The 16332-nt window shown below is 49.4% G+C and overlaps 2 protein-coding genes across 8 annotated transcripts in view; both read right to left on the reverse strand.

The window, feature by feature from the left end:
* Positions 1–233: 233 nt before the first annotated feature.
* Positions 234–7154, reverse strand: GNAT1 (G protein subunit alpha transducin 1). 2 transcript variants are annotated; one of them, XM_060161802.1, is made up of 9 exons: positions 4978–7149; positions 3738–3780; positions 3490–3631; positions 3229–3386; positions 3015–3143; positions 2627–2756; positions 2180–2333; positions 1873–2064; positions 1356–1493 (listed from the first exon to the last, which is right to left on the reverse strand). In XM_060161802.1, the coding sequence occupies exons 1-8, from the start codon at positions 5081–5083 to the stop codon at positions 1874–1876; spliced, it is 1053 nt and encodes a 350-aa protein (XP_060017785.1). In that variant the 5' UTR covers positions 5084–7149; the 3' UTR covers positions 1356–1493; position 1873. The 2 variants fall into 2 exon arrangements, with proteins under 2 accessions (XP_060017786.1, XP_060017785.1); XM_060161803.1 differs by lacking the exon at positions 1873–2064 and having other exon boundaries at positions 234–1493; positions 4978–7154.
* A 7199-nt stretch (positions 7155–14353) lies between these two features.
* Positions 14354–16332, reverse strand: part of SEMA3F (semaphorin 3F) — a 29478-nt gene continuing 27499 nt past the window's right edge. For all 6 annotated transcript variants that reach the window (XM_060161804.1, XM_060161807.1, XM_060161808.1 and 3 more), the window contains one exon: positions 14354–15676. In XM_060161804.1, coding sequence (XP_060017787.1) covers positions 15266–15676 — 411 coding nt within the window. In that variant the 3' untranslated portion in view covers positions 14354–15265. The remainder of the gene's footprint in view (positions 15677–16332) is intronic.

The raw sequence follows: 16332 nt of genomic DNA on the forward strand, positions 1-16332 counted from the left end.
ACATCGTCCTTGTGAACATTTCCCACGGCTCCTTTCCCCCTCTCAACCCCTCTCAAGACCCCAAATTGATCCCATGCCCCCAAGAGTGCCCCCTGCCATGTTAGGTCAGGTGCTTCTCCCTGGAAGGGACCACCTTCCCGCTCACGTCCAGCCCAGCACTGGGCACTTAATAAATTTGCATGACTCATGATCATTAACACTCTCCCCCTCCCCCCAAGAAAGGACAGCTGGGGCCTGATGCAAAGATTTATTGCTGAGTCTGTGTATCTAGCTGAAGGGAGTGCAAATTATGCCCTGGCCTTGTTGGACGGATGCTCCTTGCCCTCGACTACAGCACAGGCCCCAGCCCACGGGCATCAGCGAGGACTTGGTGCTTGATGAGGAAGTAGGGAGCAGGGGTGTGGGGACATGGATGCCTTTGTCACTGATGGTTCAGGCATGGATCTCAGTTTTTCCCACCAGGGAATGGGCCCTGAATGGGAAGGATGAGAGAAGCTGCTGGCAGGGACAAGAGTATCACCTGGGTTTGCTTATGATCCTACCTGAGGCAGACCCCTCTGGGCACAATCTGGGCCTCCTTCCTGTCCCAAATCCCCTGCCTGGGGCTGATCGATGGGAGCCGGACTCTGCTCCCAGCCACCCCTTAGGACAGTTCAGCCATTGGCCACAGCTGGTGTCAACAGCACCCTCCCTCAACAGACTGGCCTGGAGTACTGTGGGTGTGTAAGTAAGTAGGACATGAATACAGTGTCCAAGCATGGAGGGGGCAGAGCCTGTGGGGGAAGGGGTTAGGATATGTGGGGAAGGGTCCAGCTTGAGTCTCTTCCTGGCACCAGGAGCTCCCAGGCTTGCCCCCACTCACTAATTCGTCTATGTATGAGTTTCACAGGCCAGAGCTGGCTTGGACTTTGGACCCCTAAAGCTGCCGGGTGGGGCAGTCACTGGCCACTGGGCAGATGGGTGTCAGACTTGTCACATGGAGGTGGTAAGGCTAGAATGGGCTGATGGTAAGCAGCAGGCCTGCTTGGAGGAGGGTTCCCTTCCTGCCCCCCTGCCCTTCATGAAACTCTGGGAGGGAGGGCTGTTTGCTGAACCCAGACCCACCAGGTGAATCACGGGCCTCCTGGGGCAGGAGAGCAGCAGGAGATTGGTCAGTGGGGTACTGCTGAGTCACCGTGAGCTGTAGCTGCCCCAAGTACTGCTTGCTCCTAGCTGGGGCTGGCTGTGGTGGGTCCTGGAGGCCAGTGCAGCCAGGCCGTGAAGGGCAGTGCTGGGGTGGCTGGGGGCACCGGACTCTGGGAGACCAGGGAATCCTGGGAGCCATGGGGGAGGGTAAGTCCCTCAAGGTTAGCAGGGCTTAGGGTTTTGAATCTGTGGCTGGTGAGGCCACAGGCTGGGGCCCAGGAGTCCTGGGGGGCTCGTAGGGGCCATGCGGATTGGGGCTACAAGGCGGCAAGGGCTACAGGGTCTCAGGAATGCATGAGTCCAGGCACCTGTGAAGAGAAAAAGGAACAGAGTCAACATTCCTAAGCGCCCAAATAATTGGGTTTAGACTGAGAGACAGGTGGAGGTGGGCTTGGAAGCAGTGACACCTGGGGGGTTGGGGCGGGGTCAAAAGAGCTTGAGTGGGTGGGGCTTGTGAGCCAGGGGAGGGGCCTGTGGCCATGGGGTGGAGCCTGATGAGTCAGGGTGGGGCCTGGAAGCAATAGGGTCTGGAAGTTGGGGGCCAGAGGGCAGGCAGTGGAGTGGATCTGGAGAGCTGGGGAGGGGCCTGCAGTCGAGAGGTGGGATGGGGAGCAGGGGAAGGGGCTTGGGGTATTGAGACCAAGGGGCACGACAGGGGAGCATCCCGGCCTGCGCGCGAGGAGCCACCTCAGAAGAGGCCGCAGTCTTTGAGGTTCTCCTTGATGATAATGTCGGTGACAGCGTCGAAGACAAACTTGACGTTCTGTGTGTCGGTGGCGCATGTCATGTGGGAATAGATCTCCTTCACGTCGCGTCTCATGTTGAGCTCGAGGAATTGCACCTTGATGTAATTGCCCGCGTCCTCATATGTGTTGGGCCCTGGCGAGGAAGGGGGAGCTCTCACTCCCGGTAGCAAATCCTCCCCGCGGCGGGAGGAGCGCCGGCCGAGATCGTGGGTTTGCGACGCCGCCTGGCGGCGGGCCGAGGTTCTCACCATTGTAGTCCGGAAAGCAGATGCTGAGGTGCGCCTTTTTTATCTTCTCCGAGAAGACGTCCTTCTTGTTGAGGAAGAGCACGATGGACGTGGTGGCGAAGTAGCGGTGGTTGCAGATACTGTTGAATAGGTGCAGGCTCTCGTGCATGCGGTTCTGAGGAGGGCAGAAGCTGTCGGGCACCGGGGACTGCGGCCGCCGCCCCCACCCGGCTGCAGCCGGCGGGCAGACCCCTGCTCTCTGGGCTCCGGGGCCTCCCTGCCCAGACAGCTCCAAGACCGTCTCCCCGTTCGCCCCCCTAAGCAGGGCAGCAGGCTGCCTCATCTCCTCCTTCAGACCGCTCTGGGTCGAATGTCCTCTCTCAGATTCTCCCCGCGCCCGCAGCGCTGTCTCTGCTTTCCGCTCTCCTCCTCCCCGCTCAAACGCTCAGGCCCTGCTGGAGCACTCACCACTTCGTCGTCCTCCACAAGCACCATGTCGTAGGCGCTGAGAGCCGCGATGAAGATGATGCAGGTCACACCCTCGAAGCAGTGGATCCACTTCTTGCGTTCTGAGCGCTGCCCGCCCACATCGAACATCCTGCGGGGCCGTGGGAACCTGAGCCGGCGCATCGAGTCCCCTGGACGTGCCCACAGGCATCCCCTGGTTTCCTAATGCTGGCTGGGAGGCACCCAGATGGGAGTGGCATCTGGAGGGGCCGGGCATTTCTGCGGGCGGGCTGTCCAAGAAGGGGCAGGGTCTCTCGTAGGGATGGGGCCTCTGGGATCAGACAAGGCCTCAGGCAGTGAACTTGCGGGCAGGCCCCCGGAGAGCGAGAGCTAGGGCGCGGGGTCGTACCGGAAGTTGAGGTCCTTGAAGGAGAACTGCGTCTCAATGATACCAGTGGTCTTGACACGCGAGCGCAGCACGTCCTGTTCAGTGGGCACGTAGCCCGGGGTTACCAGGCGCTCCAGGTCCGAGAGGTAGCTGCGGGAGATCCGGGGTGTGGGTAGGGTTGGGTGGAGGGGCGTGGCAGGGCCCCGCCCGCCCCGCGCCCCGCCTGTGCTCTCACTAGCCAGCAGAGTCGTTGAGCTGGTATTCCGAGGCGCGATCGAAACAGGCCTGGATACCCGAGTCCTTCCACAGCCGCTGGATGATGTCTGACATCTCCTTAGGCATCGTGCCCTCCTCGATGGTGTCCGCCATGTGCATCAGCTTCCGGGCATCGTCCTGGGGTGGGGGGCAGGGGAGTGGTTGGTGGTGACCATGGACTTGGGCCCAGCCTCGCACCTCGAGTCTCCAGAAGCCCTGTTCAGCTAGTCTCTTGGCATACCTGGCGCGCAGAGTCTCCATACTGGATATTGAGCGTGGTCATGGCGCGCACGATGGCCAAGATGGACTGTAGCGTGTTGCCATATATGATGGCAATGAACTCGAGGCACTCTTCCAGCGAGTACCCATCCTGGTGGATGATCCTGCAGCCGTGGGGAGCCGGGTCAGCACCTCTTGGGTAGGTGGGGAAGGACAGACCTCGTGCGTGTGCCCACCCCCAGGGGCCTCGGGTAGGGCAGGGGCACTCACTTCATCTGCTTGACAATGGTACTCTTCCCGGACTCACCGGCACCTGGAATGGAAACCCTACCTCAGAGACGCGCTGACCGCACTGCCGCCTCTATCACACCTGTTTTGCCCCCAACCCCCAAAGTCAGGTCATGATGCCCTGGCGGCAAAACATAAACGTCAGGAGTGACAGAAGGGGGCTGACGAGGGGAATCGACAACCTCGACTGTGCTGAGGAGCCTTCAAGACCCTGGTATTTTCAGTTTTATTATTCTGAGGACAAAAATAAAGAAACCTGGAGCTCCGCCTTGTGGAAGATTCTGGTACTGCATGCATGGGATTATTTGAGCCAGGTCAACCCCTGCTTTTAACCTGTGGTGGGAGGAAGTGTCTCCAAGAGGCTCAGAGGGAATTAGCACCTTTTGCTGGGGGAGAGGACAGAGCTAACAGCCCCTCTGAGCCTGTTCTCATGCGGGTGTTGGGCACGGTTAATGGGATTTCTGGCTTAGCCTCTCTCTCTTGCCTGGGGTACTCTGGCTTGGTCCTTCTGCCCACATCTAGCTGTCTGGCTGGACCCTGGAGAGCCTGGGTAGAGTCTGCACTGCCCTCTCAAAGCAGCTCCTTCTTCCCTTGCGGGGAGGAAGTGGCCTTGGGGTACTAGATCAGCCCCATCTCCCTTCACTACCCATGGGACCAAGGACATGGCTTTACCTATTCCCGGCTGGGCCTTAGTACCCCCTACCCCCTTTAACTGTTCTGCAGGTCTGTCAACAATAAAGCTCTGGAAACTGAGGGTCATTGTCTGTGGATCTGGGTGGTCCTAGAGGCTGCCCACTCTCAGGAGGACTGTGACCTTCTCCCTCCCAAGGGAGCAGCCTTGTTGTGGGGCTCCCAAGGAGGCCCCTGGTTTCCGAGCCCTGCCCAGCAGGCCCATCAAGCCAAAGGCTGGTGTTTGAGGGAGCACAGCCAGGGCAAAACTAGGCCTCGTACACACATCTCTACAAAAGTGAGATTGGTACACCCTTCTTGGGAGGGGAGGTTGCCTGAGGCTGGGCCCTCTGAAGAGGGGTTCTGTGGGATACCCAGCCTTAGGGAGCCAAGGCATCACTTGTCAAGGCTTGGCCAGGGCTCCCACTCTGTTTCCTGCCAGGTTGCAGGCTCATTCTGTTTCCCAAGTCACACCTACTTCACAGAAGGGCCACCTGCCTGCCCCTGGGCCTCTGACTAGTAGCAGTGGCCTCGCCGCAGCCCACCCCCTTACCCAGAAGCAGCAGTTTCACGGTTCGAGCATCCTTCTCGGCATCTTCTTTCAGCTTCTTTTCCAGCTCCCTTGAGTGCTTCTCCTCAGCACTGGCCCCAGCCCCCATGGTGCCGGCAGGAGGTGAAGGAACAGGGTGGTCAGTTGGCTCTTCTGGATGCAGGGGATCCCCAGAGCCAGGCTCAGGCCAGCCTCTGGCCTCCCCAGACACCCTTCTGACCTCAGAACTGGCAATCAACTGGCTGTCCACAGACCTGTGAAGGCCCTGTTGGGGCTGCTTAGTAGGATTTGGGGGGTTGTTGGTACCCAAGAGCCAATCAGAGACAAGGACAGGTGAATCCAGCTCAGCCCCCAGCCGCCCTAATCAGGCTGGCATGGCCCCAATCCCTCAACTGCTGACTCTGCACCCCCTGTACGCTGCTCCCCAAACCCTCTGGGAGAGACCCTGGAGGTAGTCCAGCCCTGCTCCAGAGCAGGGAGACATGTTCCATAGGATCCAGGCTCAGAAAGGGGAGGAGAGGGCCTCAAGTTCCAGGGTGGGGGCATTGGGGGGTAGGCCTGGCAGCAGAGAGTAGAGGGAGAAGCATGCAAGGAGCACCTGACCCCTGCCCAGCACAGGGCTTAGCATTGCTCCTTACCTAGCTCACACCAGCCCTGGCGGATGGGTACCCACATCATTTTACTGATGAGGAAGTGGAGGCTCAGAGGGTCGCACAGCAGGACGTAGTTGAGAAGGGCTCGTGACTCTGAACCAGGGCTCCATGCTCAGCAGGGAGTCAAGAGGGAAAGGTGGACATTGCATTTGCCCTGTACCAAGGTCTGCATCTGACCTGGTCAAGGCCTCTACATGCCTCCATGATTCCAATGGACTTGGGTGGGTGTGCAGGTCTGCTACGTGTACTGGGTGTGTGCTTGTATACTTTACTGGCACCAAGCAAGGCAATGACATGACACATTTGTCTATGTATACTTGTGTGTTTATGTATGCATTTTTATGCCTTTGTGAATGCATGTGTGTGTCTATGTTTGCCTGTTTGTGTACCGTGTGTGCATGTGCATGGATGTGCTTTTGTGCATTTCTCTTCATGTGCAGATGTGTTTGTATGTGTACTTTATTATGCTAAACTGGGTTAATGTGTGTGTGTGTGCGTATGAATGTATAAGTGCATGTATATGTGCATGTGTGTGCACTTGCCTGTGTACATGTACATTTATGCATGTGTCTGCCTGTATGTGTGCACACTTGCACATACCTGTGTCTACATGTACCCATGGTGCAACACTCTGACCTGCGGAGGTGGCCAGGCTCTTCCAGGGAATGTTTTGCAGGCCTGTTATCAGATGGGAAAACTGAGCCCTGAAGCAGGTCTGGTGTTCCCAGGGGAGGAGCAGATGAGCCTCACTCTTCTTCTGTCCCCTGTCGGTAATCTGGGACCTGCCTAGGGGTATCTCCAGGGCACACCTGCCTCAGTTTAAGGGTCAGAGGTCTCTGTGGGGGTTTAGATGGGACAGGACGTGCTGCTGAGTGGAAGTGGTTCAACCGAGCATGTAATGTTGAGCTCCAGCCTCTGGAGATTTACCACGTCCCATCAGAAGACCCAAATCCTGGGCTCTCAAGGCCCCCTCCTGGCTGAACTACCCGGAAACCTGGCTGTCTTAGGACTCAACTCTTGCGGACCTGGGGTGCCAGGGCCCCAGATACTGAGCATTGAAGACTGTCCCTAGTGTTGGGAAAGCTGGACAGGTGCATGTAAATCAATGAAGTTAGAACACACCCTTACACTATACACAAAAATAAACTCAAAATGGCTTAAAGACTTAAACATAACACCATAAAACTCCTAGAATAGAACATAGGCAAAACATTCTGACATAAATTGTACCAATATTTTCTCAGGTCAGTCTCCCAAAGGAATAGAAATAAAAGGAAAAATGAACAAAGGTGACCTAATCAAACTTAAAAGCTTTTGCACAGCAGAAGAAGAACTACAATTCTGTAGCCTGTGGAAGGAAAACTACATTCACAGAAAGATAGACAAAATGAAAAGGCAGAGGACTTTGTACCAGATGAAGGAACAAGATAAAAGCCCAGAAAAACAACTAAATGAAGTGGAGATAGGCAACCTTCCAGAAAAAGAATTCAGAATAATGATAGTGAAGATGATCCAGGACCTCGAAAAAAGAATGGAGGCAAAGATCGAGAAGATGCAAGAAATGTTTAACAAAGACCTAGAAGAATTAAAGAACAAACACCTAGAAGAATTAAAGAACAAACAAACAGAGATGAACAATACAATAACTGAAATGAAAAATATACTAGAAGGAATCAATAGCAGAATAACTGAGGCAGAAGAATGGATAAGTGACCTGGAAGACAGAATGGTGGAATTCACTGCTGCGGAACAGAATAAAGAAAAAAGAATGAAAAGAAACGAAGACAGCCTAAGAGACCTCTGGGACAACATTAAATGCAATAACATTCGCATTACAGGGGTCCCAGAAGGAGAAGAGAGAGAGAAAGGACCCAAGAAAATATTTGAAGAGATTATAATCGAAAACTTCCCTAACATGGGAAAGGAAAGAGCCACCCAAGTCCAGGAAGTGCAGAGAGTCCCAGGCAGGATAAACCCAAGGAGAAACACGGCGAAACACATAGTAATCAAATTGATAAAAATTAAAGACAAAGAAAAATTATTGAAAGCAGCAAGGGAAAAACAACAAATAACATACAAGGGAACTCCCATAAGGTTAACAGCTGATTTCTCAGCAGAAACTCTACAAGCCAGGAGGGAGTGGCACGATATATTTAAAGTGATGAAAGGGAAGAACCTACAACCAAGATTACTCTACTTGGCAAGGATCTCATTCAGATTCGACAGAGAAATCAAAAGATTTATAGACAAAAAAAAAAAAAAAGATTTACAGACAAGCAAAAGCTAAGAGAATTCAGCACCACCAAACCAGCTCTACAATAAATGCTAAAGGAACTTCTCTAAGTGGGAAACACAAGAGAAGAAAAGGACCTACAAAAACAAACCCATAACAAGTAAGAAAATGGTAATAGGAACATACATATCAATAATTACCTTAAACGTGAATGGATTAAATGCTCCAACCAAGAGATATAGGCTCACTGAATGGACACAAAAACAAGACCCATATATATGCTATCTACAAGAGACCCACTTCACACCTAGGGACACACACAGACTGAAAGTGAGGGGATGGAAAAAGATATTCCATGCAAATGGAAATCAAAAGAAAGCTGGAGTAGCAATACGCATATCAGATAAAAGAGACTTTAAAATAAAGAATGTTACAAGAGACAAGGAAGGACACTACATAATGATCAAGGGATCAATCCAAGAAGATATAATAATTATAAATATACATGCACCCAACATAGGAGCACCTCAATACATAAGGCAACTGCTAACAGCTATAAAAGAGGAAATCGAAAGTAACACAATAATAGTGGGAGACTTTAACACCTCACTTACACCAATGGACAGGTCATCCAGACAGAAAATTAATAAGGAACCACAAGCTTTAAATGACACAACAGACCAGATAGATTTAATTGATATTCATAGGACATTCCATCCCAAAACAGCAGATTACTTTCTTCTCAAGTGCACACAGAACATTCTCCAGGATAGACCACATCTTGGGCCACAAATCAAGCCTCAGTAAATTTAAGAAAACTGAAATCATATCAAGCATCTTTTCCAGCCACAATGCTATGAGATTAGAAATCAACTACAGGGAAAAAAAAAAACATAAAAAACACAAACACATGGAGGCTAAACAATAGGTTACTAAATAACCAAGAGATCACTGAAGAAATCAAATAGGAAATCAAAAGATACCTAAGACAAATGACAATGAAAACATGACGATCCAAAACCTATGGGATGCAGAAAAAGCAGTTCTAAGGGGAAGTTTATAGCAGTACAAGCCTACCTCAAGAAACAAGAAAAATCTCAAATAAACAATCTAACCTTACACCTAAAGGAACTAGAGAAAGAAGAACAAACAAAACCCAAAGTTAGTAGAAGGAAAGAAATCATAAAGATCAGAGCAGAAATAAATGAAATAGAAACAAAGAGGGACTTCTCTGGTGGCGCAGTGGTTAAGAATATGCCTGCCAACGCAGGGGACATGGGTTCGAGCCCTGGACTGGGACGATCTCACATGCTGCGGAGCAACTGGGCCCGTGCGCCACAGCTGCTGAGCCTGTGCTCTGGAGCTCCTGAGCCACAAATGCTGAGCCCGCATGCCACAACTGCTGAAGCCCACGTGCCTGGAGCCCATATTCTGCAACAAAGAGAGGCCACCGCAATGAGAAGTCCACACACCACAACAAAAAAAGAGTGGACACCGCTCACCGCAGCTAGAGAAAGCCCACGCACAGCAACAAAGACCCAAAGTAGCCAAAAGTAAATAAATAAATTTTTTAAAAAAAGAAACAAAGAAAACGATAGCAAAGATCAATAAAACTAAAAGCTGGTTCTTTGAGAAGATAAACAAAATTGATAAACCTTTAGCCAGACTCATCAAGAAAAAGAGGGAGAGGACTCAAATCAATAAAATTAGGAATGAAAAAGGAGAAGTTACAACAGACACCGCAGAAATACAAAGCATCCTAAGAGACTACTACAAGCAACTCTATGCCAATAAAATGAACAACCTGGAAGAAATGGACGAATTCTTAGAAAGGTATAACCTTCCAAGACTGAACCAGGAAGAAATAGAAAATATGAACAGACCAGTCACAAGTAATGAAATTGAAACTGTGATTAAAAATCTTCCAGCAAACAAAAGTCCAGGACCAGATGGCTTCACAGGTGAATCCTTCACAGCTCATTTAGATAAGAGCTAACACCCATCCTTCTCAAACTCTTCCAAAAAATTTCAGAGGAAGGAACACTCCCAAACTCATTCTATGAGGCCACCATCACCCTGATACCAAAACCAGACAAAGGTACTACCAGACAAAGATACTACAAAAAAACAAAATTACAGACCAATATCACTGATGAACATAGATGCAAAACTCCTCAACAAAATACTAGCAAACAGAATCCAGCCACACATTAAAAGGATCATACACCATGATCAAGTGGGATTTATCCCAGGGATGCAAGGATTCTTCAATATAAACAAATCAATCAATGTGATACACCATATTAACAAACTGAAGGAGAAAAACCATATGATCATCTCAATAGATGCAGAAAAAGCTTTTGACAAAATTCAACACCCATTTATGATAAAAACTCTCCAGAAAGTGGGCATAGAGGGAACCTACCTCAACATAATAAAGGCCATATACGACAAACCCACAGCAAACATCATTCTCAATGGTGAAAAACTGAAAGCATTTCCTCTAAGATCAGGAACAAGACAAGGATATCAACTCTCACCACTATTATTCAACATAGCTTTGGAAGTCCTAGCCATGGCAATCAGAGAAGAAAAAGAAACAAGAGGAATACAAATTGGAAAAGAAGAAGTAAAACTGTCACTGTTTGCAGGTGACATGATACTATACATAGAGAATCCTAAAGATGTCACCAGAAAACTACTAGAGCTAATCAATGAATTTGGTAAAGTTGCAGGATACAAAATTAATGCATTCCTATACACTATACTCTTGCATTCCTATACACTAATGATGAAAAATCTGAAAGAAATTAAGGAAACAATCCTATTCACCATTGCAACAAAAAGAATAAAATACCTAGGAATAAACCTACCTAAGGAGGTAAAAGACCTGTACTCAGAAAACTATAAGACACTGATGAAAGAAATCAAAGATGACACAAACAGATGGGGAGATATACCATGTTCTTGGATTGGAAGAATCAATATTGTGAAAATGACTATACTACCCAAAGCAATCTACAGATTCAATGCAATCCCTATCAAATTACCAGTGGCATTCTTTACAGAACTAGAACAAAAAAATCTTAAAATTTATATGGAGACACAAAAGACCCTGAATAGCCAAAGCAGTCTTGAGGGAAAAAAACGGAGCTGGAGGAATCAGACTCCCTGACTTCAGACTATACTACAAAGCTACAGTAATCAAGACAATACGGTACTGGCACAAAAACAGAAGTATAGATTCATGGAACAGGATAGAAAGCCCAGAAATAAACCCACGCACCTATGGTCAACTAATCTATGACAAAGGAGGCAAGGATATACAATGGAGAAAAGACAGTCTCTTCAATAAGCGGTGCTGGGAAAACTGGACAGCTACATGTAAAAGAATGAAATTAGAACACTCCCTAACACCCTACACAAAAATAAACTCAAAATGGATTAGAAACCTAAATGTAAGACCAGACACTATAAAACTCTTAGAGGAAAACATAGGAAGAACACTCTTTGACATAAATCACAGCAAGATCTTTTTTTGATCCACCTCCTACAGTAATGGAAATACAAACAAAAATAAACAAATGGGACCTAATGAAACCTAAAAGCTCTTGCACAGCAAAGGAAACTACAAACAAGATGAAAAGACAACCCTCAGAATGGGAGAAAATATTTGCAAATGAATCACGGACAAAGGATTAATCTTCAAAATATATAAACAGCTCACGCAGCTCAATATTAAAAAAACAAACAACCCAATCAAAATATGGGCAGAAGACCTAAATAGACATTTCTCCAAAGAAGACATACAGATGGCCAAGAAGCACATGAAAAGCTGCTCAACATCACTAATTATTAGGGAAATGCAAATCAAAACTACAACGAGGTATCACCTCACACCAGTCAGAATGGGTATCATCAGAAAATCTACAAACAACAAATGCTGGAGAGGGTGTGGAGAAAAGGGAACCGTCTTGCACTGTTGGTGGGGATGTAAATTGATACAGCCACTATGGAGAACAGTATGGAGGTTACTTAAAAAACTAAAAATAAAACTACCATATGATCCAGCAATCCGACTACTGGGCATATACCCAGAGAAAACCATAATTCGGAAAGACACATGCACCCCAATGTTCATTGCAGCACTATTTACAATAGCCAGGTCATGGAAGCAACCTAAATGCCCATCGACAGACAAATGGATAAAGAAGATGTGGTACATACATACAATGGAATATTACTCAGCCATAAAAATGAACAAAATTGGGTCATTTGTAGAGACATGGATGGATCTAGAGACTGTCATACAGAGTGAAGTAAGTCAGAAAGAGAAAAATATCGTATATTAACGCATATATGTGGAACCTAGAAAAATGGTACAGGTGAACTGGTATGCAGGGCAGAAATAGAGACAAGATGTAGAGAACAAACGTATGGACACCAAGGGGGAAAGTGGCGGCGGGTGGTGGGATGAATTGGGAGATTGGGATTGATATGTATACACTAATATGTATACAATAGATAACTAATAAGAACGTGCTGTATAAAAAAATAAATAAAATTAAAATTAAAAAATAAAAGCTTTTGCACAACAAAGGAAACCATAAACAAAACAAAAAGACAACCTACAGAATGGGAGAAGATATTTGCAAACGATGAGACCAGCAAGGGCTTAACTTCCAAAATATACAAACAGCTCATGCAGTTCAACAACAACAACAAAAAAAACAGTAATCCAGTTGAAAAATGGGCAGAGGAACTAAATAGACATTTCTTCAGATAAGACATACCGATGGCCAACAGGCACATGAAAAGATGCTTAACGTTGCTAATTATTAGAGAAATGAAAATCAAAACTGCAATGAGGTACCACCTCACATTGGTCGAATGGCCATCACTAAGAAGTCCTCAAATAACAAATGCTGGAGAGGGTGTGGAGAAAAGGGAACCCTCCTACACTGTTGGGGGGAATGTAAGTTGGTGCAGCCACTATGGAAAACAGTATGGAGGTTCCTCAAGAAACTGAAAATAGAGTTGCCATATGATCCAGCAATCCCATTCCTGGGCATATATCCGGACAAAACTATAATTCAAAAAGATACATGCGCCCCTATGTTCATAGCAGCACTATTCACAATAGCCAAGACATGGAAATAACCTAAATGTCCATCAACAGATGAATGGATAAAGATGGGGTACATATATACACTGGAATACTACTCAGCCATAAAAAGGAACAAAATGATGCCATTTGCAGCAACATGGATGGAACTAGAGATTATAATACTAAGTCAGAAAGAGACATATTCCACTTATATGTGGAATCTAAAATACAACACAAATGAACTTTCATGAAACAGAAACAGACTCACAGACACAGAACAGACTTGTGGTTGCCAAGAGGGAGTGGAGCGGGAAAGGGATGGAGTGAGAGGTTGGGGTTAGCAGATGCAAACTATTATATACAGAATGGATAAACAACAAGGTCCTACTGTATAGCACAGGGAAATATATTCAATATTCTGTGATAAACCATAATGGAAACGAATATTAAAGAATGTATATATTTGTATAACTGAATTACTTTGCTCTTCAGCAGAAATGAACACATTGTAAATCAACTATACTTCAATAAAAAAATTCACACACACACACACACACAGGCTGTCTCTAAACGTGTGGGAAGTGGATACTGGCTCTGTAAGCTGGTGGCTTCAACATCTACCCTGTTGGGTGAGGGGAGATCTGTCCAGGAGCAACAGATCATTCATTCGTGCCACTTTCAACCTTTAGGCCCCATTCGTCCTCTACCCCACCACGATGCCGTAAGTGGGCCCTGGGAGTCTCTGCAGCCCCTACATACTGCCCAGGGGGTTGGGGTGGTGCAGGAGCCCAGGTTTGCTAAACCAACAAGAACCTTTCTACATATTGGGTCTACTTAAAGTGGGACCATTCCACTGCCTCCCCGTCGCCACCTGGCTCCCCTTGCCTGCCAGGTATGGCCCTAAGCCCTGCTGGATCCGTGTGCCTCCATAGCTATTGGCTTCCCCTGCCAGAGCTTGACTCGTTAAATTTGGCCTGGGGCCCCCAGCCTCACTTCCTCCTCTCCAGCAGCTCCCCACATATCCTGGTCTTCCCCGCCTCTGGACATTTGCTTGCGCTGGACCCTCTGCTGAGATCTGGCTGGAAGGATGCAGAAGAATGGGAATTTTGTTGATTCCCGGGGCAGGGGCAGCTGAACTGTAAGGGCTGTGGATTTGTCTTGCCAATTCTGAGTCCTGAGTTCCTGGCAAGACACAAAGCCAGGTGAGAAAGCAACGTGAACGAATGATCAAACAACTGAGTAAATGAATGGACGCTGGGCTTGCAAAAGAGACCGTGCGGGAACTGGTGGTCAAGCCACATTGGTGGGGGCGTGGGGCAGGAGGGACAGAATCTGGGTGTGGGCTGAACCCCCGTCCTCCCTCCTTTGCCAAGGAGAAAGCCAAAGTCCAGTCCCAGAGCCAGTGTTTATTAGCAAGATGGAACCCAAGGGCAGGTGTGGCCTGGACAGCCGAGGGCTGCCAGGAGCCCCCATCCACCTACCCAACTGCCCCCCAGAGCTATTTACACCCATCATCTGAAGTGGTGGGCAGAAGGGAGCCCTGGGGAGCCCCTGCAGGCCCCAGGCCTCCACCATGACCCCCTCTCCCCTCAGCGCTGCCTGAGCCTGGCCCCTCTGCTTTTCTCCCAGCCCCTGCATCACAGCGGCATGCAGAAAGCAAAGAGGAGGTAGAGTGGCCAGGCAGGGAGGGAAGGAGGGGCTGGAGGGGCTGCCCCACCCAGGCAGGGCTCCTCTTCTCCTGTCCCCAATAAATAGAGAATAAATACCCAGGAAAGGGCTGGCCTTGACTGAGTGCCCCTCTCCCAGGCAGGGGCCGGCATCCTGTGCCAGCCCCTTCTTCCCTTCTCTGAGCGCATCTGAGCCCTCACTCCACCCCCGGTCTCCAAGCAGTCCTCGCATCCACATGTATGCCACCAGCAAACATGGGCGAAGGTGTACAGTCCGTGCCCCATCCAGGTAGAGCTTGCTCCTTCCCTGTGTCCTGTAGATCCTGGCGGTGGCTGTCGAGCAGGTAGACTCCCAGCTGAGCCTGGGGACTGTGTGGTCCTGGCCTGGCTCGGCCAACTGGCCGGGCCTGGTTAGGTGGGCTCCGTTTTCTGCCGTCTCTGACCAGCATGGGTCTAAGTTTTGGATGATGCTGCCGCTGAGGCAGGCTATTTACAACCCACCAATAAATACTGTCTTTGCAGGGGCAGGGTGTATATAGAATATAGATATTTTATATATATATATATTTATCTTTTATATTAAAAGGGATGAGGACTAGGCCGGCCCATCGCAGGGCTCGGACAGCAGGCCTCATGTGTCCGGTGGGTGGTGGCGGCGGTTCCGGGGTTTTTTCTGGTCCTGGGGTTCAGGAGGCCTGGGTGCCCCTGGGGCCTCCCTGGGACTGGGGGGCACATGGCGCCAGTAACCCTGGCAGTACTGGTGGATGAGGCCCACTTCTGGCTGGGCCAGGAGCTGCGCCAGCTCCTGGTAAGGGGGTGTGGGGGGCCCGGCGCCTGGGGGCGGTGGGACGCTCACAGCTGGGGGTGGGAAGAGGGCAGCATGGACGGCGTCCTGGCCCAGTACATGCAGCTGCACTCGTGTGATGACATGCTTGAAGTTGTTCTCGGTGGCTGTACAGGAGTAGAGGCCGCGATCACCAAGCTGCAGGGCGCGAAGCAGCAAGCCCTGTTCCGTGCGCAGGAAGCGGTCGTCTGCACGCATCTGTGGGGGCAGGGGCTGGGGCTCAGGGGCTGCAGGACCACCCTGTTGCCCCGGCCAGCTCCCCGATCAGACGACCTCTGGGGCCACCCCATGCAGGGGCACCCGTGTGGAATTTCCATATACCAAGAAAAACAAGTTTCCATATAACATCTGAATAATAAACACTTCCATTTCAGGAGGAATGACCATAAGGGGATTCTGTACAATGAGAGAATTCTGGAGCACACACACAATTTCTATTTAATGAGAATAAACAGATGTTGGGGCACCCTCAGAGAATTTCCATGTAGAAGGGATTGCCTAGAAGGTATTTCCACAATAAGAAGGCTACCCCACAGAATTTCCATATGCTGGAACTCATCCACGTGACATTTCCATAGAATGAGGTATACTGCCAATAAAGTACACATATGGAATTCTCATATAAAAAGGCATGCCTGGGGGCTTCCCTGGTGGCGCAGTGGTTGAGAGTCCGCCTGCTGATGCAGGGGACATGGGTTCGTGCCCCGGTCCGGGAAGATCCCACATGCTGCGGAGCGGCTGGGCCCGTGAGCCATGGCCGCTGAGCCTGCACGTCCAGAGCCTGTGCTCCACAACTGGAGAGGCCACAACAGTGAGAGGCCCGCGTACCGCAAAAAAAAAAAAAAAAAAAAAAA

The sequence above is a fragment of the Lagenorhynchus albirostris genome, chromosome 10 (genome assembly GCF_949774975.1).
Source record: "Lagenorhynchus albirostris chromosome 10, mLagAlb1.1, whole genome shotgun sequence".
Lineage (NCBI taxonomy): Eukaryota > Metazoa > Chordata > Mammalia > Artiodactyla > Delphinidae > Lagenorhynchus > Lagenorhynchus albirostris.

What these genes read in the sequence shown, in the direction of transcription:
- GNAT1 (XM_060161802.1), bottom strand. Translation starts at nt 5,083, where the DNA reads ATGGGGGCTGGGGCCAGTGCTGAGGAGAAGCACTCAAGGGAGCTGGAA. An exon ending in CGTGAAACTGCTGCTTCTGG is followed by an intron (nt 3,781 to 4,977) that starts GTAAGGGGGTGG and finishes TTTCCATTCCAG; the next exon opens with GTGCCGGTGAGTCCGGGAAG. An exon ending in TTGTGGAGGACGACGAAGTG is followed by an intron (nt 2,334 to 2,626) that starts GTGAGTGCTCCA and finishes TGCCCTCCTCAG; the next exon opens with AACCGCATGCACGAGAGCCT.